The 26245-nt window shown below is 49.3% G+C and overlaps 1 protein-coding gene across 2 annotated transcripts in view; it reads right to left on the bottom strand.

Annotated features, from left to right (window-relative positions):
- Positions 1-2315: 2315 nt before the first annotated feature.
- The window catches only part of TMEM45B (transmembrane protein 45B), a 49205-nt gene continuing 25275 nt past the window's right edge, over positions 2316-26245 (bottom strand). For both annotated transcript variants that reach the window (XM_069742658.1, XM_069742659.1), the window contains exons 3-6: positions 21609-21821; positions 10740-10924; positions 9133-9278; positions 2316-2811 (exon numbers count right to left, since the gene is read on the bottom strand). In XM_069742658.1, the coding sequence (XP_069598759.1) occupies positions 2694-2811; positions 9133-9278; positions 10740-10924; positions 21609-21821 (662 nt within the window). In that variant the 3' untranslated portion in view covers positions 2316-2693. The remainder of the gene's footprint in view (positions 2812-9132; positions 9279-10739; positions 10925-21608; positions 21822-26245) is intronic.

Genomic DNA, 26245 nt, shown 5'->3' with positions numbered 1-26245 from the left:
AGGGACGGGTCTCCTTTTCCTGGTCTTAAGGGATGGGCCCCCCTCGCCTAATCTAAGGGATGGGTCTCCTTTTCCTGGTCTTAAGGGACGGGCCCCCCTCGCCTAATCTAAGGGACGGGTCTCCTTTTCCTGGTCTTAAGGGATGGGCCCCCCTCGCCTAATCTAAGGGACGGGCCTCCTTTTCCTGGTCTTAAGGGATGGGCCCCCCTCGCCTAATCTAAGGGACGGGTCTCCTTTTCCTGGTCTTAAGGGATGGGCCCCCCTCGCCTAATCTAAGGGAGGGGTCTCCTTTTCCTGGTCTTAAGGGACGGGCCTCCTTTTCCTGGTCTTAAGGGATGGGCCCCCCTCGCCTAATCTAAGGGACGGGCCTCCTTTTCCTGGTCTTAAGGGATGGGCCCCCCTCGCCTAATCTAAGGGACGGGTCTCCTTTTCCTGGTCTTAAGGGACGGGCCTCCTTTTCCTGGTCTTAAGGGATGGGCCCCCCTCGCCTAATCTAAGGGACGGGTCTCCTTTTCCTGGTCTTAAGGGATGGGCCCCCCTCGCCTAATCTAAGGGAGGGGTCTCCTTTTCCTGGTCTTAAGGGACGGGCCTCCTTTTCCTGGTCTTAAGGGATGGGCCCCCCTCGCCTAATCTAAGGGACGGGCCTCCTTTTCCTGGTCTTAAGGGATGGGCCCCCCTCGCCTAATCTAAGGGACGGGTCTCCTTTTCCTGGTCTTAAGGGACGGGCCTCCTTTTCCTGGTCTTAAGGGATGGGCCCCCCTCGCCTAATCTAAGGGACGGGTCTCCTTTTCCTGGTCTTAAGGGATGGGCCCCCCTCGCCTAATCTAAGGGAGGGGTCTCCTTTTCCTGGTCTTAAGGGACGGGCCTCCTTTTCCTGGTCTTAAGGGATGGGCCCCCCTCGCCTAATCTAAGGGACGGGTCTCCTTTTCCTGGTCTTAAGGGATGGGCCCCCCTCGCCTAATCTAAGGGAGGGGTCTCCTTTTCCTGGTCTTAAGGGACGGGCCTCCTTTTCCTGGTCTTAAGGGATGGGCCCCCCTCGCCTAATCTAAGGGACGGGTCTCCTTTTCCTGGTCTTAAGGGATGGGCCCCCCTCGCCTAATCTAAGGGATGGGTCTCCTTTTCCTGGTCTTAAGGGACGGGCCTCCTTTTCCTGGTCTTAAGGGATGGGCCCCCCTCGCCTAATCTAAGGGACGGGTCTCCTTTTCCTGGTCTTAAGGGATGGGCCCCCCTCGCCTAATCTAAGGGACGGGCCTCCTTTTCCTGGTCTTAAGGGATGGGCCCCCCTCGCCTAATCTAAGGGAGGGGTCTCCTTTTCCTGGTCTTAAGGGACGGGCCTCCTTTTCCTGGTCTTAAGGGATGGGCCCCCCTCGCCTAATCTAAGGGACGGACCTCCTTTTCCTGGTCTTAAGGGATGGGCCCCCCTCGCCTAATCTAAGGGATGGGCCCCCCTCGCCTAATCTAAGGAATGGACCTCCTTTTCCTAGTCTTAAGGGATGGGCCCCCCTCACCTAATCTAAGGGACGGACCTCCTTTTCCTGGTCTTAAGGGATGGGCCCCCCTCGCCTAATCTAAGGAATGGACCTCCTTTTCCTAGTCTTAAGGGATGGGCCCCCCTCGCCTAATCTAAGGGACGGACCTCCTTTTCCTAGTCTTAAAGGGACTCTTTCACCTGAATTTGGCGGGACTGGTTTTGGGTCATATGGGCGGAGTTTTCGGGTGTTTGATTCACCCTTTCCTTACCCACTGGCTGCTTGCTGGCTGCAATATTGGATTGAAGTTCATTCTCTGTCCTCCATAGTACACGCCTGCGCAAAGCAATCTTGCCTTGTGCAGGCGTGTACTATGGAGGAGAGAGAATGAACTTCAATCCAATATTGCAGCCAGCGGGTAAGGTAAGGGTGAATCAAACAACTGAAAACTCCGCCCATATGACCCAAAACCAGTCCCGCCAAATTCAGGTGACAGGTTCCCTATAAGGGATGGGCCCCCCTCGCCTAATCTAAGGGACGGACCTCCTTTTGGAGTGCAATGGTGCCTGGTGACCTTGGCAAGGCGCATTTGATTAAGATAATCTGCAATGTTTCTACAAGCTCTTTGTGATTCTTCACAGTTTTGCGCGTGTCCAAACCCCTTCCGGACTCCTCAGCACAGTAGTGGGGATCTGTAGACTATGGTGGAGGGTCCGCTCTGGGCAATAGACACGCTGCTTTTCTTACACAACCACACGAGTTACTTAGATGATGAACTTGGTGTTTGGTTCACAGTGGTTATTTGACAATTTGTTTTGGAGCCCTGATTCTACAAGAGATTGCCGGTAGAGAATCTCATGGATTTAATAAACATGTCTGCAGCGGTGCCATGCATTTTCTTAAAAAAAAATAAAATAAAAAAATACACAGTATCCCCAATCATTGCAGGAGGTGAAGTTCTTCTATAAAACCGACATTGGAAACGGTTCAATAAATTATTCTACATCCTGATGTCAGGGCCCAGAATCTGCAGACGATGCCTCAGGGCATTGTCCACCCTCTGCTGGAGTAGGAGGGTCCTTCACTGCAGAGCAGCGGCCAGGAGCCGCAGAATGCCTCCGATGTTGCTGCTGCGGATTAGAAGATGTGCGGATTGTGCCATAAGACTGTGATCTGGTGAAACAGTCCGCACACAGGTGAGAAGTCCTGTGAATCAGCCTCCACTCAGTCCTCATCGGAGGCGGCGAGCAGAGCGGCCTGCGCCTCGCCGGGGTTACCGGAGTTCAGCTTCCTGATGCCGATGGTCACATCTCCGCCCAGAACACGTCTCCTTCTCATACACCTGAAACACAAGGAGTTCCCATTACTGGAGTCAGAAAGGAATATAGACCACGGAGGGTCTTATCCGAGATAAAGGGAAGATTCACCGATTGTGGGCGCGAGACACAACCTCTGCACTTAGCACTGCCGGCTGCCGCAAGACCCGGAGCGATACAGACATTGGGGCATCGGACTGCGCTGCTCGCCTGTCAGGATCATGGGCCAGAGGAGACCAAGTAGATGCAATAGAGAATAAACTTTGTCCCGAGGAAGTGGTGGGATCACCACAAAACACGTAGGAATAGTCTATACACATACAGGGTCTGTCATTTATAGCGAGAGAGGCCCATGAAAACGCCCGCTATCAAAAAAACCAGCACACCCAACGGGCGGGAAATCAGACAAACGTGTATACATCGTAAAGCACACACAAAACAAAGCGTAGTGACTGTATCACTTAAAACATGGCTCAGACACTTAAAAGTAAATGCCAAAAGAAATTCAATTTTTTTTTTTCAAATTTCTTAAAACTAAAGTTATAAAAAGGTAATTAAATGAATAAATTTTGGAAGCTGGAAGAGTGCTTGGACCTGTGGTGTTAGCCCGGTCATTCCTTGTTGTAAACTATTGAGCCGTGAGTGGATTTGATTTCATCACTCAGTGGTAGTTACACAAGATAATGGCAGATAAGGGATAATCGAAGATAAAAGAAGCTCCGAAGCTCTTACACCAATTTACAGAAAGGAACGTTCCGTGTTCGGAGGAATAACAGTTACTGTGCGAACGCGGAGGGTGATCCCTATACACATCACATAGCAATAGGTGGATCAAAAATAATGAAAAGAACGGGGATTGGAAAGAAAACGGAGAACCGAAAACACAAGGAAGGGATGAATCCTGTTCACCAGAAGAGCAGATGTTCATCAGACCTGTAACAGTCATCACAGAATATAATGGGGGGTTGGCTGTACAGAGGAAGAGCAGAAACCAGCGATCGATCTCTAACTAAATAAATCCGATGTTGGGTCCATGGGGATTTATAGTGGTCAGTCTGTAAATCCACAGAGATCTCCTTCTTGTTATGAGTCTGGACCCGATTGGGGAATCATGGGGCACATGGTCAGTAGGGATCACCCTGAAGAAGATCCTATTGTGATTTATCGCATAATGCCTCCTGTCTGATGGAAACGTTTTCGTGTTCTGAATGATGCTGGAGCACAGGCATCTCGGGATGCCGCATCTATAGGAGCCTTGTCTGAGCTTTTTATAGAGGGATTAGAATCCTCTTCTTTAGCCGGCTTGGGGCCAACATGTTTTTTAATGTCGGGGCTCTTCAGAAGGTTAGCAGTAGAGATGAGCAAATTTGCTCGGGTTCCCTCTTATTCGGCAAGCTGCAGAGGAACCTCGGCTTCCTGTGTGTTGGGCTCTCCATTAGTGATGAGCGAGTGTACTCGTTGCTCGGGTGTCTCCCAGTATTTGTGACTGCTCGGAGATCCTTGCCACAGCTAGATGATTTGTGACTACAAGACAGCCTGAGTACATGTGGGGATTCCTTAGCAACCAGGCAACCCCCACATGTACTCAGGCTGGCTAGTAGCTGTAAATCAAGCAGCTGAATCAACAAAAACTAAATCTCCGAACACTTACAAATAGGCGGAGACCACCCGAGCAACGAGTCCACTCGCTCCTCACACATGCAGCTGATCGGCCGGAGGGATCCAGGTAGCCGGGTCTCCTTTGTAGCGCTATAGCTTGCCGAATGCGAGGGAACCTGAGCACATTCACTCATCTCTAGTTATTAGAGGATTACTGGGAAGAAGCTTCCCCAATACAGGAGCATTAAGAAGTATGCCCCAATGTTTTTTCAGAAACAGGCGAATTCTCTTGTTCTGGGCTGCAAAAATGGTAATAAAATTGAAGTTAAACCAAGTATCAGATGCTGATCTTTTTTTCTTTGGTTTTTTTAGAGATTAAGTCTGTCCGTTCTAATCTTTTTCTTTCAGAGAAGGCTCTATTGATCTTTTTTTTTTTGGGGGGGGGGTTCTTTCAAGAAATCTAGGTGATAAAACTTTGGATTGGTTAATGAAATGTATGTACAGTTCCTCTTGATTCTTTTGTATTGGTTGAGCGGAATATTTCTCAACCATTTGGTATTAGGGTATGTGCACACGTCAGGATTTCTTGCAGAAATTTCCTGAAGAAAACCAGACATTTTCTGCAAGAAATCCGCATTTTTTTTTGCGTTTTTTTTTAGCATTTTGCAAGCGAAATTAGCTTGCAGAATGCTAAAGTTTTCCAAGCGATCTGTAGCATCGCTTGGAAAACTGACTGACAGGTTGGTCACACAAACATAGTGTTTGACAAGTGTGACCAACTTTTTACTATAGATGCGGCCTATGCAGCATCAATAGTAAAAGATGGAATGTTTAAAAATAATAAAAAAAATGGTTATACTCACCTGCAGACAGCCGATCTCCTCAGCGGCGTCCGTTCCTATAGATGGTGTGTGTGTGCAGGACCTTCGATGACGTCGCGGTCACATGAGCGGTCGCGCGACCAATCACAAGATGGCGACGTCATCGCAGGTCCTTCACACAGAGCATCTATAGGAACGGAAGCGGCAGCATGCTCCGATGAGAGGCGGGAAGGCTCCGGGGCCATCAGAGGGCGAGTATATGACTTTTTTATTTAAATTTTTTTTTACCAATTATATGGTGCCCAGTCCGTGGAGGAAAGTCTCCTCTCCTCCACCCTGGGTACCAACCGCACATAATCTTCTTACTTCCCGCATGGTGTGCACAGCCCCATGCGGAAAGTAAGCAGATCAATGCATTCCTAGGTGTGCGGAATCCCCGCAATTCTGCAAATTTAATGAACATGTTGCTTTTATTTCCGCAATGCAATTTTTTTCGCGGGAAAAAATGCAACATTTGCACTAGAAATGCGGAATACACTGTAAATAATAGGAGGCATATGTAAGCGTTTTTTTCGCGAAAAATACTGAACGTGTGCACATGGCCTAATATCTACTTTGATAATGGACATAACTGTTCACATCCACAGGTTTAAAGTCGGTTCTTGTGTGAATTTTTTTAGTGTCATGGAAGAAAGTGAGGTCAAGGAAGTTGACTGTGTCAGGGTTTACTACGGGAGTGAAACCCAAACCCCAGGTATTGTCCTCAATGTTCCTGAGTAAGGACCCCACATCCTCCTTTGAATTGTCATATATAAAGAATAAATCATCTGTATAACATTTGTAAATAATAATATTGGGTGCATCCTGTCCCCTCTGTACCAGTTTGTTTACTGTAAACGATATCTAGGACCCTGTATGTAACCCCTTCTCATGTACAGCACCACCTTCCAGCCCATCGCGGTCCCGAATATCTAGGTATAGGGTATCTTGAAAAGTAAAGACATTATTGTGGAGTGTATTTTCAGACAAAAATTATTTTTGTGTCGGTGTCAACCGCGGATCAATGTTTATAAACGTTTTAAAGACCCCAGTCCCAAATCATGTGGGATGCTGGAACAGAGGACGGATACGTCCATGGAACTGACAACAAATGTGTTCCTCCATGGAATGTCCTTCATAGTGACTGGAGTCCCCCAATTAACCGTGGAGTTGGTCTACATGAGGGGGCATCACTACATCCACGTAATTTGCAGGGTTCCATGTCAGAGACCCTATCCCTGAAATTATGGGTCTCAGGGGGTCTAACAGCATCCTTATGGATTTTGGGGAGGTGATGGGAAAAAAATAAATCGGGGGATGGACAACTCTTAGAAAATGTCTTTGATTTATTGGGAATATTCTGAATCTATTTCTATGTGATGTGTATAGGGATCACCCTCCGCGTTCGCACACTGATTGTTATTCCTCCGAACACTGACCGTTCCTTTCTGTAAATCGGTGTAAAGAGCTTCGGAGCTTCTTTTATCTACTATTATCCTTTATCTGCCATTATCTTGTGTAACTACCACTGAGTGATGAAATCAAATCCACTCACGGCTCAATAGTTTACAACAAGGAATCACCGGGTTTGGTGTCGCGCACTCTGCAAGATTCATCTATTCATTTAATTACCTTTATAGAACTTTGGTTTTAAAAAATGTGAAAAATATTAGAATTTTTTATTTTTGCATTTACTTTTAAGTGTCTGAGCAATGTTTTTAAGTGATCTAGTCTTTATAATTGTTTTGTGTGTGCTTTACAATGTATACACGTGTTTCTGCCTGATTTCCGGCCCATTGGGTGTGGTGGTTTTTATAGCGGGCGTTTTCATGGGCCTTTCTCGCTATAAGGGCTCAAACTCGCCTGCGAGAACCTCGGATGAGTCTCGCACGTCAATACCCGGCACTCGGAGCGAAGCGCGCGGCCGCGTAGCAATACATGCGCTGAACGCTCCGCTCCTGAGTGCCGGGTATTTACGTGCGAGCCTCATCCGAGGGTCTCGCAGGCGACTACGAGCCCTAAATAACAGCCTGTGTGTGTATAGACTGTCCTGAGGAAGTGGTGTGATCACCATGAAGCGTGTAGGAATATTGCATCTACTCGGCCGCCTCTGGTCCATGATCCTGACCGGTGGCAGCCATTCTCTTTACCAACAAGGGTCCTTACTGGAGCCGCACCGATAATGTGGAACGGAAGAGCAGAGATGTAACTATCGCTGAGGAGTTTTCTGACAGAGATCCAAAAAAAAAAGTTTTGGGTTTTCTTTGTGCACTCTTTTCTGTGTGGGACTTTGGCCACTGAATTATAGGAAGCAGAAACAAAATTCTGAGCATTTTCTGGCAGAAATCCCATTTTTTCCCCAGATGCTCTATGGCCGTGTTTTCCTGTGGATAGCAAGCTTCAATCAGTAATCGCTCCACAATCCTCTTAGAAGAAATCTCTGTGTGAGCATTCCCGCAAAGAATCAAACCTTTAATTCTGGGGTGATCCAGAGACCCCCACTGATTGCTGAAACCCTCCGTGCCCCCGTGAGGTGAACGGCTCCCTTCAGAGCGGAGTACGGACACAGCGGAGGGCAATGGCCTCATGGTCGATGTCTTCTGTTGCTTCAGTACTTGTGCGCTCAGCCAGGAATTATGTGCTCCGGTCTCCGGAGCTGCGCTCTTCACAGTTCTGTGGACGTCGCCGACTCAGGACAAAGCAAACAAAGGGATCCAACTGGCTGCATATAAACCTTCAGCTTAACATGGACCCCACCTATCGGCTTGTTATTAAAAGGGCACAAAAATATTGCGGAAAAAAAAAACCTTTTGGCTCCATCCCCAGGGTCAGTAATCGTTATCGGCAGCGCTTTGGATACAGCACATATCCTCTGCCGGCTTTTGAACGCCAGTGATTCCGCATGTGTTCATTGCACTGTATGGAATCACCGCGCCCCAATGCATTGTACGAGTGATACCTTGTGGAGACTAAGCGTCTCCCCTAGATAATTGTCATGCTGCAGTCTGGGAAGATGCGCCGCATGTCCGTGTCCGCAGGGACTTCATAAAATCCCATCCACTATGCTGTAACATCTGGACGCTGCGGATGTACGGGCCGACCATGGGAACATACCCTTAGTTTCTCTTAAATGCATAAAAAATCTGCCCTGAGCTGAATGCGCCACCGCGCTGGTTCTGTGTTGTGATCCGTCGCCTCCCAGTTGTGGATGGTGTCAGTGCGAACGTCCAGGATTGTTGGGATCCGCTGCTGCCGCTGGATTTATTGGCTCTGGTTCTCGATCACTGCATAGCAGGGTATTTTGTAGGAAGCTTATGAGGGTCGAGGATGATGGGAGTGATTCCTTTTGATAGAGATGGGAGAACCAGATTGTGAGCTCCTCCATACAGAGATGATGGGGGTGATCGTGTGCGCAATAATATTTTCAGCTTTTTCTTTTGCATCATTTGTAATCCAAACCCAGATGGGTTTGGATTACAGATGGTGGTGATGGCGAGCTCAGTCGAGGGGTTCAAGAGAGGCCTGGATGTCTTCCTGGAGCAGAACAATATTGTATCATACAATTATTAGGTTCTGTAGAAGGACGTAGATCTGGGGATTTATTATGATGGAATATAGGCTGAACTGGATGGACAAATGTCTTTTTTCGGCCTTACTAACTATGTTACTATGTTACTATGTAGAAGTTTGTTTTCAAGAATTCAGAAGACGACGACGACGTGCAAATCTTTCCATCATTCTTCGGCTCTTTGTTTTGGCTTACAAATACTGATGCAAAGTACTGACCTGAGTCCTAAGGCCATAACGTGGCGACACCTGGGACAGATGATGGGAGTGCGATAGTAATAATAGGAACATAATAGGAACATAATAATCCCTCACACTTACCAATACACCACAGAATAATTAATGGCGATGATCATCCAGGACACGGCGTAGTGCCAGCAGAAGCACATGGTGATGAACATGATATTGTCGTGGTCCTTCTGGTCCCACTCAGGGGCTCCTCCAAGGGGGTACAGCACAAACGCAATCTGCAAGGAGAGCAAAGCGACTGAAGCATGGCGGGATCAACAACAACGTGCGCAGCATGGCGGGATCCGTCACAACGTGCGCAGTGTGGCGGGATCAACAACAACGCGTGCAGCATGGCGGGATCCGTCACAACGTGTGCAGCATGGCGGGATCAACAACAACGTGCCCAGCATGGCGGGATCCGTCACAACGTGTGCAGCGTGGCGGGATCAACAACGCGTGCAGCATGGCGGGATCCGTCACAACGTGTGCAGCATGGCGGGATCAACAACAACGCGTGCAGCATGGCGGGATCCGTCACAACGTGCGCAGCATGGCGGGATCCGTCACAACGTGCGCAGTGTGGCGGGATCAACAACAACGCGTGCAGCGTGGCGGGATCCGTCACAACGTGTGCAGCATGGCGGGATCAACAACAACGTGCCCAGCATGGCGGGATCCGTCACAACGTGTGCAGCGTGGCGGGATCAACAACGCGTGCAGCATGGCGGGATCCGTCACAACGTGTGCAGCATGGCGGGATCAACAACAACGCGTGCAGCATGGCGGGATCCGTCACAACGTGCGCAGCATGGCGGGATCCGTCACAACGTGCGCAGTGTGGCGGGATCAACAACAACGCGTGCAGCGTGGCGGGATCCGTCACAACGTGTGCAGCATGGCGGGATCAACAACAACGTGCGCAGCATGGCGGGATCCACAACAACGTGCGCAGCATGGCGGGATCCACCACAACGTGCGCAGCATGGCGGGATCCACCACAACGTGCGCAGCATGGCGGGATCCACCACAACGTGCGCAGCATGGCGGGATCAACAACAACGTGCGCAGTGTGGCGGGATCAACAACAACGCGTGCAGCATGGCGGGATCCGTCACAACGTGTGCAGCATGGCAGGATCCGTCACAACGTGCGCAGCATGGCGGGATCCGTCACAACGCGTGCAGCATGGCGGGATCCGTCACAACGTGTGCAGCATGGCGGGATCCGCCACAACGTGTGCAGCATGGCGGGATTCACCACAACGTGCGCAGAATGGCGGGATCAACAACAACGTGCGCAGCATGGCGGGATCCGCCACAACGTGCGCAGCATGGCGGGATCCTCCACAACGTGCGCAGAATGGCGGGATCCGCCACGTGTGCAGCATGGCGGGATCCACCACAACGTGCGCAGCATGGCGGGATCCACCACAATGTGCGCAGCATGGCGGGATCCGCCACGTGCGCAGCATGGCGGGATCCACAACAACGTGCGCAGCATGGCGGGATCCGCCACAACGTGCGCAGCATGGCGGGATCCACCACAACGTGCGCAGCATGGCGGGATCCACCACAACGTGCGCAGCATGGCGGGATCCACAACAACGTGCGCAGCATGGCGGGATCCACAACAACGTGCGCAGCATGGCGGGATCCACAACAACGTGCGCATCGTGTGATGGTACAAACGTCACCGACCTGCCAGAACCAGGATCCCTGCAGCATTGCCAGACTGGAGCGGAGCAATTCCAGGACGATGTTGTCCCTCAAGAACACTTCAACCATAATCCCGACAGACCCTCCAAACACGGCGATGAGAAGCAGCGAGTGAATGTGCTGGTCAAGAGGTGGACGGTTGTGGACGTGATAATAGAAGAGGAGGCCTGCAAGAAAGTCAGTCATACCGTAATACAATGTCGTACCTGGGCGTCTGGAGAGGAGCAGCACAGTCACCCAACACCGCAAATAACTGGTGAATTACAGCAGTATATCAGATTAGGAGAGAAAGCTTCATACAGAACAGCGCAGACCCCACAATCCTCCACATCCACATAATCTCCGGTCCTACGTCCCCCCATCACACAGCTCCCGCTTCTCCTAATACTACATACCCCTGCCCTATAATCTCAGGTCCTACGTCCCCCCATCACGCAGCTCCCGCTTCTATTATTATATACCCCTGCCCTATAATCTCAGGTCCTACGTCCCCCCATCACACAGCTCCCGCTTCTCCTAATACTACATACCCCTGCCCTATAATCTCAGGTCCTACGTCCCCCCATCACGCAGCTCCGGCTTCTAATATTACATACCCCTGCCCTATAATCTCCGGTCCTACGTCCCCCCATCACGCAGCTCCCGCTTCTCCTATTATTACATACCCCTGCCCTATAATCTCAAGTCCTACGTCCCCCCATCATGCAGCTCCCGCTTCTCCTATTATTATATACCCCTGCTCTATAATCTCAGCTCCTACGTCCCCCCATCACGCAGCTCCCGCTTCTCCTAATACTACATACCCCTGCCCTATAATCTCCGGTCCTACGTCCCCCCATCACGCAGCTCCAGCTTCTCCTATTATTACATACCCCTGCCCTATAATCTCAGCTCCTACGTCCCCCATCACGCAGCTCCCGCTTCTAATATTACATACCCCTGCCCTATAATCTCCGGTCCTACGTCCCCCCATCACGCAGCTCCAGCTTCTCCTATTATTACATACCCCTGCCCTATAATCTCAGGTCCTACGTCCCCCCATCACGAAGCTCCAGCTTCTAATATTACATACCCCTGCCCTATAATCTCCGGTCCTACGTCCCCCCATCATGCAGCTCCGGCTTCTAATATTACATACCCCTGCCCTATAATCTCAGGTCCTACGTCCCCCCATCACGCAGCTCCCGCTTCTCCTATTATTATATACCCCTGCCCTATAATCTCAGGTCCTACGTCCCCCCATCACACAGCTCCCGCTTCTCCTAATATTACATACCCCTGCCCTATAATCTCAAGTCCTACGTCCCCCCATCATGCAGCTCCCGCTTCTCCTATTATTATATACCCCTGCTCTATAATCTCAGCTCCTACGTCCCCCCATCACGCAGCTCCCGCTTCTCCTAATACTACATACCCCTGCCCTATAATCTCCGGTCCTACGTCCCCCCATCACGCAGCTCCAGCTTCTCCTATTATTACATACCCCTGCCCTATAATCTCAGCTCCTACGTCCCCCATCACGCAGCTCCCGCTTCTAATATTACATACCCCTGCCCTATAATCTCCGGTCCTACGTCCCCCCATCACGCAGCTCCAGCTTCTCCTATTATTACATACCCCTGCCCTATAATCTCAGGTCCTACGTCCCCCCATCACGCAGCTCCAGCTTCTAATATTACATACCCCTGCCCTATAATCTCCGGTCCTACGTCCCCCCATCACGCAGCTCCAGCTTCTCCTATTATTACATACCCCTGCCCTATAATCTCAGGTCCTACGTCCCCCCATCACGCAGCTCCAGCTTCTAATATTACATACCCCTGCCCTATAATCTCCGGTCCTACGTCCCCCCCATCACGCAGCTCCAGCTTCTAATATTACATACCCCTGCCCTATAATCTCCGGTCCTACGTCCCCCCATCACGCAGCTCCGGCTTCTAATATTACATACCCCTGCCCTATAATCTCCAGTCCTACGTCCCCCCATCACGCAGCTCCCGCTTCTCCTATTATTACATACCCCTGCCCTATAATCTCAGCTCCTACGTCCCCCCATCATGCACCTCCCACTTCTCCTATTATTATATACCCCTGCCCTATAATCTCCGGTCCAACGTCCCCCCATCACGCAGCTCCCGCTTCTAATATTACATACCCCTGCCCTATAATCTCAGGTCCTACGTCCCCCCATCACGCAGCTCCGGCTTCTAATATTACATACCCCTGCCCTATAATCTCCGGTCCTACGTCCCCCCCATCACGCAGCTCCCGCTTCTCCTATTATTACATACCCCTGCCCTATAATCTCAGCTCCTACGTCCCCCCATCATGCAGCTCCCGCTTCTCCTATTATTATATACCCCTGCCCTATAATCTCCGGTCCTACGTCCCCCCATCACACAGCTCCCGCTTCTCCTATTATTACATACCCCTGCCCTATAATCTCAAGTCCTACGTCCCCCCATCACGCAGCTCCCGCTTCTCCTATTATTACATACCCCTGCCCTATAATCTCAGCTCCTACGTCCCCCCATCACGCAGCTCCGGCTTCTAATATTACATACCCCTGCCCTATAATCTCCGGTCCTACGTCCCCCCATCACGCAGCTCCCGCTTCTCCTATTGTTATATACCCCTGCCCTATAATCTCCGGTCCTACGTCCCCCCATCACGCAGCTCCCGCTTCTCCTATTATTACATACCCCTGCCCTATAATCTCAGCTCCTACGTCCCCCCATCACACAGCTCCCGCTTCTAATATTACATACCCCTGACCTATAATCTCAGGTCCTACGTCCCCCCATCACACAGCTCCCGCTTCTCCTATTATTACATACCCCTGCCCTATAATCTCCGGTCCTACGTCCCCCCATCACGCAGCTCCCGCTTCTCCTATTATTACATACCCCTGCCCTATAATCTCCGGTCCTACGTCCCCCCATCACGCAGCTCCCGCTTCTACTATTACATACCCCTGCTCTATAATCTCAGGTCCTACGTCCCCCCATCACGCAGCTCCCGCTTCTAATATTACATACCCCTGCCCTATAATCTCCGGTCCTACGTCCCCCCATCACGCAGCTCCTGCTTCTCCTAATATTACATACCCCTGCCCTATAATCTCCGGTCCTACGTCCCCCCATCATGCACCTCCCACTTCTAATATTACATACCCCTGCCCTATAATCTCAGGTCCTACGTCCCCCCATCATGCACCTCCCACTTCTAATATTATATACCCCTGCCCTATAATCTCAGCTCCTACGTCCCCCCATCATGCAGCTCCAGCTTCTCCTAATATTACATACCCCTGCCCTATAATCTCCGGTCCTACGTCCCCCCATCATGCACCTCCCACTTCTAATACTACATACCCCTGCCCTATAATCTCAGCTCCTACGTCCCCCCATCACGCAGCTCCCGCTTCTAATATTACATACCCCTGCCCTATAATCTCCGGTCCTACGTCCCCCCATCATGCAGCTCCCGCTTCTCCTATTATTATATACCCCTGCCCTATAATCTCCGGTCCTATGTCCCCCCATCACACAGCTCCTGCTTCTAATATTACATACCCCTGCCCTATAATCTCAGCTCCTACGTCCCCCCATCATGCAGCTCCCGCTTCTCCTATTATTATATACCCCTGCCCTATAATCTCAGGTCCTACGTCCCCCCATCACGCAGCTCCTGCTTCTAATATTACATACCCCTGCCCTATAATCTCCGCTCCTACGTCCCCCCATCACGCAGCTCCCGCTTCTAATATTACATACCCCTGCCCTATAATCTCAGGTCCTACGTCCCCCCATCACACAGCTCCCGCTTCTCCTATTATTACATACCCCTGCCCTATAATCTCCGGTCCTACGTCCCCCATCACGCAGCTCCCGCTTCTCCTAATATTACATACCCCTGCCCTATAATCTCCGGTCCTACGTCCCCCATCATGCAGCTCCCGCTTCTCCTATTATTATATACCCCTGCCCTATAATCTCCGGTCCTACGTCCCCCCATCACACAGCTCCTGCTTCTAATATTACATACCCCTGCCCTATAATCTCCGGTCCTACGTCCCCCCATCACGCAGCTCCTGCTTCTAATATTACATACCCCTGCCCTATAATCTCCGGTCCTACGTCCCCCCATCACGCAGCTCCTGCTTCTAATATTACATACCCCTGCCCTATAATCTCCGGTCCTACGTCCCCCCATCACGCAGCTCCCGCTTCTCCTATTATTACATACCCCTGCCCTATAATCTCCGGTCCTACGTCCCCCCATCATGCAGCTCCCGCTTCTCCTGATATTACATACCCCTGCCCTATAATCTCCGGTCCTACGTCCCCCCATCATGCAGCTCCCGCTTCTAATATTACATACCCCTGCCCTATAATCTCCGGTCCTACGTCCCCCCATCACGCAGCTCCCGCTTCTCCTATTATTACATACCCCTGCCCTATAATCTCCGGTCCTACGTCCCCCCATCATGCAGCTCCCGCTTCTCCTGATATTACATACCCCTGCCCTATAATCTCCGGTCCTACGTCCCCCATCACGCAGCTCCTGCTTCTAATATTACATACCCCTGCCCTATAATCTCCGGTCCTACGTCCCCCCATCACGCAGCTCCTGCTTCTAATATTACATACCCCTGCCCTATAATCTCAGGTCCTACGTCCCCCCATCATGCAGCTCCCGCTTCTAATATTACATACCCCTGCCCTATAATCTCCGGTCCTACGTCCCCCCATCACGCAGCTCCCGCTTCTAATATTACATACCCCTGCCCTATAATCTCCGGTCCTACGTCCCCCCATCACGCAGCTCCCGCTTCTAATATTACATACCCCTGCCCTATAATCTCCGGTCCTACGTCCCCCCATCACGCAGCTCCTGCTTCTAATATTACATACCCCTGCCCTATAATCTCCGGTCCTACGTCCCCCATCACGCAGCTCCGGCTTCTAATATTACATACCCCTGCCCTATAATCTCAGGTCCTACGTCCCCCCATCATGCAGCTCCGGCTTCTAATATTACATACCCCTGCCCTATAATCTCCGGTCCTACGTCCCCCCATCACGCAGCTCCCGCTTCTAATATTACATACCCCTGCTCTATAATCTCCGGTCCTACGTCCCCCCATCACGCAGCTCCAGCTTCTCCTAATATTAAATACCCCTGCCCTATAATCTCAGCTCCTACGTCCCCCCATCATGCAGCTCCGGCTTCTAATATTACATACCCCTGCCCTATAATCTCCGGTCCTACGTCCCCCCATCACGCAGCTCCCGCTTCTAATATTACATACCCCTGCTCTATAATCTCCGGTCCTACGTCCCCCCATCACGCAGCTCCCGCTTCTAATATTACATACCCCTGCTCTATAATCTCCGGTCCTACGTCCCCCCATCATGCAGCTCCAGCTTCTCCTAATATTAAATACCCCTGCCCTATAATCTCAGCTCCTACGTCCCCCCATCATGCAGCTCCGGCTTCTAATATTACATACCCCTGCCCTATAATCTCCGGTCCTACGTCCCCCCATCACGCAGCTCCCGCTTCTAATATTACATACCCCTGCTCTATAATCTCCGGTCCTACGTCCCCCCATCACGCAGCTCCAGCTTCTCCTAATATTAAATACCCCTGCCCTATAATCTCAGCTCCTACGTCCCCCCATCACGCAGCTCCCGCTTCTCCTGATATTACATACCCCTGCCCTATAATCTCCGGTCCTACGTCCCCCCATCATGCAGCTCCCGCTTCTCCTATTATTATATACCCCTGCTCTATAATCTCAGGTCCTACGTCCCCCCATCACGCAGCTCCTGCTTCTCCTGATATTACATACCCCTGCTCTATAATCTCCGGTCCTACGTCCCCCCATCACGCAGCTCCCGCTTCTAATATTACATACCCCTGCCCTATAATCTCCGGTCCTACGTCCCCCATCACGCAGCTCCTGCTTCTCCTAATATTACATACCCCTGCCCTATAATCTCCGGTCCTACGTCCCCCCATCACGCAGCTCCCGCTTCTAATATTACATACCCCTGCCCTATAATCTCCGGTCCTACGTCCCCCCATCACGCAGCTCCCGCTTCTAATATTACATACCCCTGCCCTATAATCTCAGGTCCTACGTCCCCCCATCACGCAGCTCCCGCTTCTAATATTACATACCCCTGCCCTATAATCTCCGGTCCTACGTCCCCCCATCACGCAGCTCCTGCTTCTAATATTACATACCCCTGCCCTATAATCTCCGGTCCTACGTCCCCCCATCACGCAGCTCCAGCTTCTCCTAATATTAAATACCCCTGCCCTATAATCTCAGCTCCTACGTCCCCCCATCACGCAGCTCCCGCTTCTAATATTATATACCCCTGCCCTATAATCTCCGGTCCTACGTCCCCCCATCATGCAGCTCCGGCTTCTAATATTACATACCCCTGCCCTATAATCTCAGGTCCTACGTCCCCCCATCATGCAGCTCCGGCTTCTAATATTACATACCCCTGCCCTATAATCTCCGGTCCTACGTCCCCCCATCACGCAGCTCCTGCTTCTAATATTACATACCCCTGCCCTATAATCTCCGGTCCTACGTCCCCCCATCACGCAGCTCCCGCTTCTCCTATTATTACATACCCCTGCCCTATAATCTCCGGTCCTACGTCCCCCCATCACGCAGCTCCTGCTTCTAATATTACATACCCCTGTCCTATAATCTCAGGTCCTACGTCCCCCCATCATGCAGCTCCTGCTTCTAATATTACATACCCCTGCCCTATAATCTCCGGTCCTACGTCCCCCCATCACGCAGCTCCTGCTTCTAATATTACATACCCCTGCCCTATAATCTCCGCTCCTACGTCCCCCCATCATGCACCTCCCACTTCTAATATTACATACCCCTGCCCTATAATCTCAGCTCCTACGTCCCCCCATCACACAGCTCCCGCTTCTAATATTACATACCCCTGACCTATAATCTCCGGTCCTACGTCCCCCCATCACGCAGCTCCCGCTTCTACTATTACATACCCCTGCCCTATAATCTCCGCTCCTACGTCCCCCCATCACGCAGCTCCGGCTTCTCCTAATATTACATACCCCTGCCCTATAATCTCCAGTCCTACGTCCCCCCATCATGCAGCTCCCACTTCTAATATTACATACCCCTGCCCTATAATCTCAGCTCCTACGTCCCCCCATCATGCAGCTCCAGCTTCTCCTAATATTACATACCCCTGCCCTATAATCTCCGGTCCTACGTCCCCCCATCACGCAGCTCCCGCTTCTCCTAATATTACATACCCCTGCTCTATAATCTCAGGTCCTACGTCCCCCCATCACGCAGCTCCGGCTTCTAATATTACATACCCCTGCCCTATAATCTCCGGTCCTACGTCCCCCCATCACGCAGCTCCCGCTTCTAATATTACATACCCCTGCCCTATAATCTCCGGTCCTACGTCCCCCCATCATGCAGCTCCAGCTTCTCCTAATATTACATACCCCTGCCCTATAATCTCCGGTCCTACGTCCCCCCATCACGCAGCTCCCGCTTCTCCTAATATTACATACCCCTGCTCTATAATCTCAGGTCCTACGTCCCCCCATCACGCAGCTCCGGCTTCTAATATTACATACCCCTGCCCTATAATCTCAGGTCCTACGTCCCCCCATCATGCAGCTCCCGCTTCTCCTATTATTATATACCCCTGCCCTATAATCTCCGGTCCTACGTCCCCCCATCATGCAGCTCCAGCTTCTCCTAATATTACATACCCCTGCCCTATAATCTCCGGTCCTACGTCCCCCCATCACACAGCTCCCGCTTCTCCTATTATTACATACCCCTGCCCTATAATCTCAGGTCCTACGTCCCCCCATCATGCAGCTCCCGCTTCTCCTATTATTACATACCCCTGCCCTATAATCTCCTGTCCTACGTCCCCCGATCATGCAGCTCCGGCTTCTAATATTACATACCCCTGCCCTATAATCTCAGGTCCTACGTCCCCCCATCATGCAGCTCCAGCTTCTCCTATTATTACATACCCCTGCCCTATAATCTCCAGTCCTACGTCCCCCCATCACGCAGCTCCTGCTTCTAATATTACATACCCCTGCCCTATAATCTCAGCTCCTACGTCCCCCCATCATGCAGCTCCCGCTTCTCCTATTATTATATACCCCTGCCCTATAATCTCCAGTCCTACGTCCCCCCATCACGCAGCTCCGGCTTCTAATATTACATACCCCTGCCCTATAATCTCCTGTCCTACGTCCCCCCATCATGCAGCTCCGGCTTCTAATATTACATACCCCTGCCCTATAATCTCAGGTCCTACGTCCCCCCATCATGCAGCTCCAGCTTCTCCTATTATTACATACCCCTGCCCTATAATCTCCAGTCCTATGTCCCCCCATCACGCAGCTCCCGCTTCTCCTATTATTATATACCCCTGCCCTATAATCTCAGCTCCTACGTCCCCCCATCACGCAGCTCCCGCTTCTAATATTACATACCCCTGCCCTATAATCTCCGGTCCTACGTCCCCCCATCACGCAGCTCCAGCTTCTCCTAATATTATATACCCCTGCCCTATAATCTCCGGTCCTACGTCCCCCCATCACGCAGCTCCAGCTTCTCCTATTATTACATACCCCTGCCCTATAATCTCAGCTCCTACGTCCCCCCATCACGCAGCTCCTGCTTCTAATATTACATACCCCTGCCCTATAATCTCAGCTCCTACGTCCCCCCATCACGCAGCTCCTGCTTCTAATATTACATACCCCTGCCCTATAATCTCCGCTCCTACGTCCCCCCATCACGCAGCTCCCGCTTCTAATATTACATACCCCTGCCCTATAATCTCCGCTCCTACGTCCCCCCATCACGCAGCTCCCGCTTCTAATATTACATACCCCTGCCCTATAATCTCCGCTCCTACGTCCCCCCATCACGCAGCTCCCGCTTCTAATATTACATACCCCTGCCCTATAATCTCCGCTCCTACGTCCCCCCATCACGCAGCTCCCGCTTCTAATATTACATACCCCTGCCCTATAATCTCCGCTCCTACGTCCCCCCATCACGCAGCTCCTGCTTCTCCTAATATTAGATGCAGTACAGACCAGAAGTTTGGACACAGCTTCTCATTTAAAGATTTTTATGTATTTTCATGACTATGAATATTGTACATTCACACTGAAGGCATCAAAACTATGAATTAACACATGTGGAATTATATACTTAAAAAAAAAGTGTGAAACAACTGAAATTATGTCTTACATTCTAGGTTCTTCAAAGTAGCCACCTGTTGCTTTGATGACTGCTTTGCACACTCTTGGCATTCTCTTGATGAGCTTCAAGAGGTAGTCACCGGGAATGGTTTTCCAACAATCTTGAAGGAGTTCCCAGAGATGCTTAGCACTTGTTGGCCCTTTTGCCTTCACTTTGCGTCCAGCTCACCCCAAACCATCTTGATTGGGTTCAGGTATGGTGACTGTGGAGGCCAGGTCATCTGGCGTAGCCCCCCATCACTCTACTTCTTGGTCACATAGCCCTTACACAGCCTGGAGATGTGTTTGGGGTCATTGTCCTGTTGGAGAATAAATGATGGTCCAACTAAACGCAAACCGGATGGAATAGCATGCCGCTGCAAGATGCTGCGGTAGCCATGCTGGTTCAGTATGCCTTCAATTTTTAATAAATCCCCAACAGTGTCACCAGCAAAGCCCCCCCCCCCCCCACACCATCACACCTCCTCCTCCATGCTTCACGGTGGGAACCAGGCATGTAGAGTCCATCCGTTCACCTTTTCTGCGTCGCACAAAGACACGGTGGTTGGAACCAAAGATCTCAAATTTGGACTCATCAGACCAAAGCACAGATTTCCACTGGTCTAATGTCCATTCCTTGTGTTCTTTAGCCCAAATAAGTCTCTTCTGCTTGTTGCCTGTCCTTAGCAGTGGTTTCCTAGCAGCTATTTTACCATGAAGGCCTGCTGCACAAAGTCTCCTCTTAACAGTTGTTGTAGAGATGTGTCTGCTGCTAGAACTCGGCATTGACCTGGTCTCTAATCTGAGCTGCTGTTAACCTGCGATTTCTGAGGCTGGTGACTCGGATAAACTTATCCTCAGAAGCAGAGGTGACTCTTGGTCTTCCTTTCCTGAGGCGGTCCTCATGTGAGACAGTTTCTTTGTAGCGCTTGATGGTTTTTGCAACTGCACTTGGGGACACTTTCAAAGTTTGCCCAATTTTTCGGACTGACTGACCTTCATTTCTTAAAGTAATGATGGCCACTCGTTGTTCTTTACTTAGCTGCTTTTTTCTTGCCATAATACAAATTCTAACAGTCTATTCAGTAGGACTATCAGCTGTGTATCCACCAGACTTCTGCACAACACAACTGATGGCCCCAACCCCATTTATAAGGCAAGAAATCCCACTCATTAAACCTGACAGGGCACACCTGTGAAGTGAAGACCATTCCCGGTGACTACCTCTTGAAGCTCATCAAGAGAATGCCAAGAGTGTGCAAAGCAGTCATCAAAGCGAAAGGTGGCTACTTTGAAGAACCTAGAATATAAGACATAACAAAAAAGTGTGAAACAACTGAAATTAAGTATATAATTCCACATGTGTTAATTCATAGTTTTGATGTTTTCAGTGTGAATGTACAATTTTCATAGTCATGAAAATACAGAAAATTCTTTCAATGAGAAGCTGTGTCCAAGCAGCTCTGGAGGGATACTGTAATGTCACATTCCCATCTTAGTCCTATATGACAGATCAGAAGAATATGCCATAAATGTCTGATTTCTTACCTTCAATGAAGACAGCTAGAGCCAAGGACAGGCGGTCCAGGCCTCGTGGAATATTCAGAGGGAAGTACGTCAGGATGTCCACGACTCCGGAGAGCCCGTAGAACAGGTACATGGTGGTGTGCTGCCAGTTCATAAGCTTCACCCAGCCGTGCTCCTCGCCACTCACCAGATGCATGTGAGGACCATCCGGGACAAACTGCTCGGCTAGCATCCCTACATGGAGAGAGGGACCAGAGAGGCCTCCAGGAATGAGACTTGCGTGCGCGGTTATATCACTTTGTCAAAAATTGTAATTGTAAAATCCAAAGAGACATCTCAAGAGGGGACTCATTGTGGATTGGCTTAATTATAAGTGGGGAAGAGAATAAAAGAGCGCACTGCAATCCCTATTGAACTAGGACCTCCTGTTGTGAACAGGTAATTACAGCAGGGTATGCACTGAGAGCCAGCCACCAAGTCTAGGATTCGTATACTCAGAGGCAGAGAAGTACAGCCGCCTCCTCTGTTCATGGAAATCTCAGACACTCTGGAGCCAGTGTCTAGCTAGGAATATTGGGGACTGCATAGATCCGATATTTATGGAAGATATATTTTCAACGCTATGATGAAGTGATTCATTTAACACATTCACTTACATCACTATGAGGCCGGCCTAGCACCTCCAAATGAATATCGAACCAACAGATGACTATATGCCCTGTTTCCCATCTATGGAAAGCGAACATCATGATAGGAAATATGACATTAATGTCTCCTAACTGGGATCACGAGGGGCAACGATATCCTGAAAGTTGGGGGATCTCATAATTTTCTAAAGACCTAGCAAATCCCACGACCAGCTCCCCACATGAGCTCTCCAAGGAGCGTTATGTGGGCATAACCTTGATCTAATAAAATCAGAGTTTGGGTTTTTGTCATTTGTCAGTTCTGGAAGACACAGCGCTCTGTGGTTCTGTCCGTAGCTCTAGGGAGTGCTTCCCTCCGCTAAGCTCCGAGCCATTTCTGTGACACAGGTTTAGTACTTTTCTTTCGTTATTCCTTTTATTACATGTAATTACTAATTATATATACTACATTATTTTGTTCCCATTTTGTATCATCTGTGTATACTGTTCTTTATAAACACTGCCTACTTTTGGATTAAACAGATTCAGTGTAATAGTTTTGTTCCTTTTGCTCTATAAACCGCACCCCTGAAGCTATACGCTACCTGTATCAGGTGTCCTGCCTGTATAAACTATTGGTGGTGACAGCTATGTTTTGTGGGTTATTGGGAAGCTCATATATACAGTTGTGTGAAAAAGTGTTTGCCCCCTTCCTGATTTCCTATTCTTTTGAATGTGTGTCACACTTAAATGTTTCAAATCAGCAAACAAATGTAAATATTAGACAAAGATAACACAAGTAATCACAAAATACATTTAGGCTATGTGCACACGTTGCGGATTCTCTGCGGATCCGCAGCGTTTTTTGCAGTGCAGAAACGCTGCAGATCCGCAATTGATTTACAGTACAATGTAAACCAATGAGAAAAAAAAATGCTGTGCACGCTTTGCGGAAAATCCGCTGCGGAAACACTGAGGTTTAAAAGAAGTAGCATGTCACTTCTCATTTGTGAATCTGCAGCATTTTTGTACTCGTCCATTATAGAAAACCGCAGGGGTAAAAAACGCAGCAAATCCGCAAGAAAACCACAGCAAAAATGCACAAAAAACACTGCGGAACCGCACAAAAAACGCGACAAATCTGCAGGTGCGTTTTCTGCCAGGAGAGGCAGAATCTGCACCATAAATTCCTAAGCCTAATCTGCAACTTGTGCACATAGCCTTATAAATGAAGGTCTTTATTATTAAGGGAAAAACAAAATCCAAACCTACAGAGGCCTGTGTGAAAAAGTGATTGCCCACCACCTAAAAAATAACTGGTTTATCACATCTTTGGGAAGCAGAGTTCAATTTTGCTAGCCACACCCAGGCCTGATTACTGCCACACCTGTTCTCAATCAAGAAATCACTTAAATAGGACCTGCCTGACAAAGTGAAATAGACCAAAAGATCCTCAAAAGCTAGACATCATGCCGGGATCCAAAGAAATTCTGGAATGAGACAAAGTTATTCAGATCAGTCAGTCTGTGAAACGTTAAAAAAAACAAAACACACATTTCCAAAGCATTGGGACTCCAGCGAACCAGAGTGAGAGTTGTTATCCACAAATGGCAAAAACATTAAACAGTGCTGAACCTTCCCAGGAGTAGCCAACCAAAATTACCCCAAAAGCTCATTGATGACTGATCCAAGAGGTCACAAAAGACCCCACAACAACATCCCAACAACTGCAGGCCTCACTTGCCTCAGTTAAGGTCAGTGTTCATGACTCCACCATAAGAAAGAGACTGGGCAAAAATGGCCTGCATAGCAGAGTTCCAAGACAAAAACCACTGCTGAGCAATAAGAACATAAAGGTTCGTCTCAGTTTTGCCAGAAAACATCTTGATGATCCCCAAGTTTTTTGGGAGAATACTCTGTGGACTGACGAGACAAAAGTTGAATTTTTTGGTAGGTGAATGTCTCATTACATCTGGCGTAGAAGTAACACAGCATTTCAAAAAAGGAACATCATACCAACAGTAAAATATGGTGGTGGTGTGATGGTTTGGGGCTGCTTTGCTGCTTCAGGACCTGGAAGACTTGCTGTGGTAAATGGATTCATGAATTCTGCTACCATAAAATCCTGAAGGAGAATGTCCGGCCTTCTGTTCATGACCTCAAGCTGAAGTGCACTTGGGTATGCACCAGGACAATGATCCGAAACACACCAGCAAGTCCACCTCTGAATGGCTCAAGAAAAACAAAATTAAGACTTTGGTGTGGCCTGTTATGACCTGGTGGTCAGGACAACAATGGACCTGGTGGTTAAGAGCACACGGAATGACCTGATAGTTACTGATAATATAGGACAAGCTCTGGGACGTGGGAACTCTGCTGACCGCAATCCCTAATCCTATCAACCACACTAGAAATAGCCGTGGATTGCTCCTAACGCTCCCTATGCAATTCGGCACAGCCTAAGGAACTAGCTAGCCCTAAAGATAGAAAAAAATAAAGCCTACCTTGCCTCAGAGAAATTCCCCAAAGGAAAAGGCAGCCCCCCACATATAATGACTGTGACTAAAGATGAAAATACAAACACAGAGATGAAATAGATTAAGCAAAGTGAGGCCCGACTTACTGAACAGACTGAGGATAGGAAAGTTAGCTTTGCGGTCAGCACAAAAACCTACAAAAAGACCACGCAGAGGGCACAAAAAGACCCTCCGCACCGACTCACGGTGCGGAGGCGCTCCCTCTGCGTCCCAGAGCTTCCAGCAAGCAAGACAAAAATCAAAATAGCAAGCTGGACAGAAAAATAGCAAACCAGAGAAAAACAAGCAGTCACTTAGCTTCTGCTGGGAAGACAGGTCACAAAAACGATCCAGGAGTGAACTAGACCAATACTGGAACATTGACAGGTGGCATGGAGCAATGATCTAAGTGAAGTTAAATAGAGCAGCCAGCTAACGAATTAACCTCGTCACCTGTGGAAGGAAACTCAGAAACACCCACAGCCACCAGAGAAAGTCCATGGACAGAACCAGCCGAAGTACCATTCATGACCACAGGAGGGAGCCCGACAACAGAATTCACAACAGTGGCCTAGTCAAAGTCCTGACCTTAATCCGATTGAGATGCTGTAATGACCTTAAAAAGGTGGCTCATGCCCGGAAACTCTCCAACGTAACATAATTACAACAATACTGCAGAGAGCAGCGACCAAAATCCCCCCAGAGTGTTGTGAAGACTCATTGCTAGTGTTGAGCGATACCGTCCGATACTTGAAAGTATCGGTATTCGATACTTTTCGGGTATCGGCCGATACTATCGGATATCGCCGATACCGATATCTGATACCAATACAAGTCAATGGGACACCAAGTATCGGAAGGTATCCTGATGGTTCCCAGGGTCTGAAGGAGAGGAAACTCTCCTTCAGGCCCTGGGATCCATATTAATGTGTAAAATAAAGAATTAAAATAAAAATATTGATATATTCACCTCTCCGGCGGCCCCTGGACATCACCGCGGGTAACCGGCAGGCTTCTTTGTTTAAAATGAGCGCGTTTAGGACTTGAGAATTACGTCGCGGCTTCTGATTGGTCGCGTGCCGCTCATGTGACCGCCACGCGACCAATCAGACAGAAGCCGCGACGTCATTTATTTAATCTAAATAAGATTAAAATAGATAAATCTCCGGGTCCGGATGGCATACACCCACGAGTACTAAGAGAACTAAGTAATGTAATAGATAAACCATTATTTCTTATTTTTAGGGACTCTATAGAGACAGGGTCTGTTCCGCAGGATTGGCGCATAGCAAATGTGGTGCCAATATTCAAAAAGGGCTCTAAAAGTGAACCTGGAAATTATAGGCCAGTAAGTCTAACCTCTATTGTTGGTAAAATATTTGAAGGGTTTCTGAGGGATGTTATTCTGGATTATCTCAATGAGAATAACTGTTTAACTACATATCAGCATGGGTTTATGAGAAATCGCTCCTGTCAAACCAATCTAATCAGTTTTTATGAAGAGGTAAGCTATAGA

This window comes from Ranitomeya imitator, chromosome 10 (genome assembly GCF_032444005.1).
Source record: "Ranitomeya imitator isolate aRanImi1 chromosome 10, aRanImi1.pri, whole genome shotgun sequence".
Classification (NCBI taxonomy): domain Eukaryota; kingdom Metazoa; phylum Chordata; class Amphibia; order Anura; family Dendrobatidae; genus Ranitomeya; species Ranitomeya imitator.
Note: the sequence above shows the minus strand (reverse complement) of the source record. Positions and strands in the feature narration are given on the sequence as shown.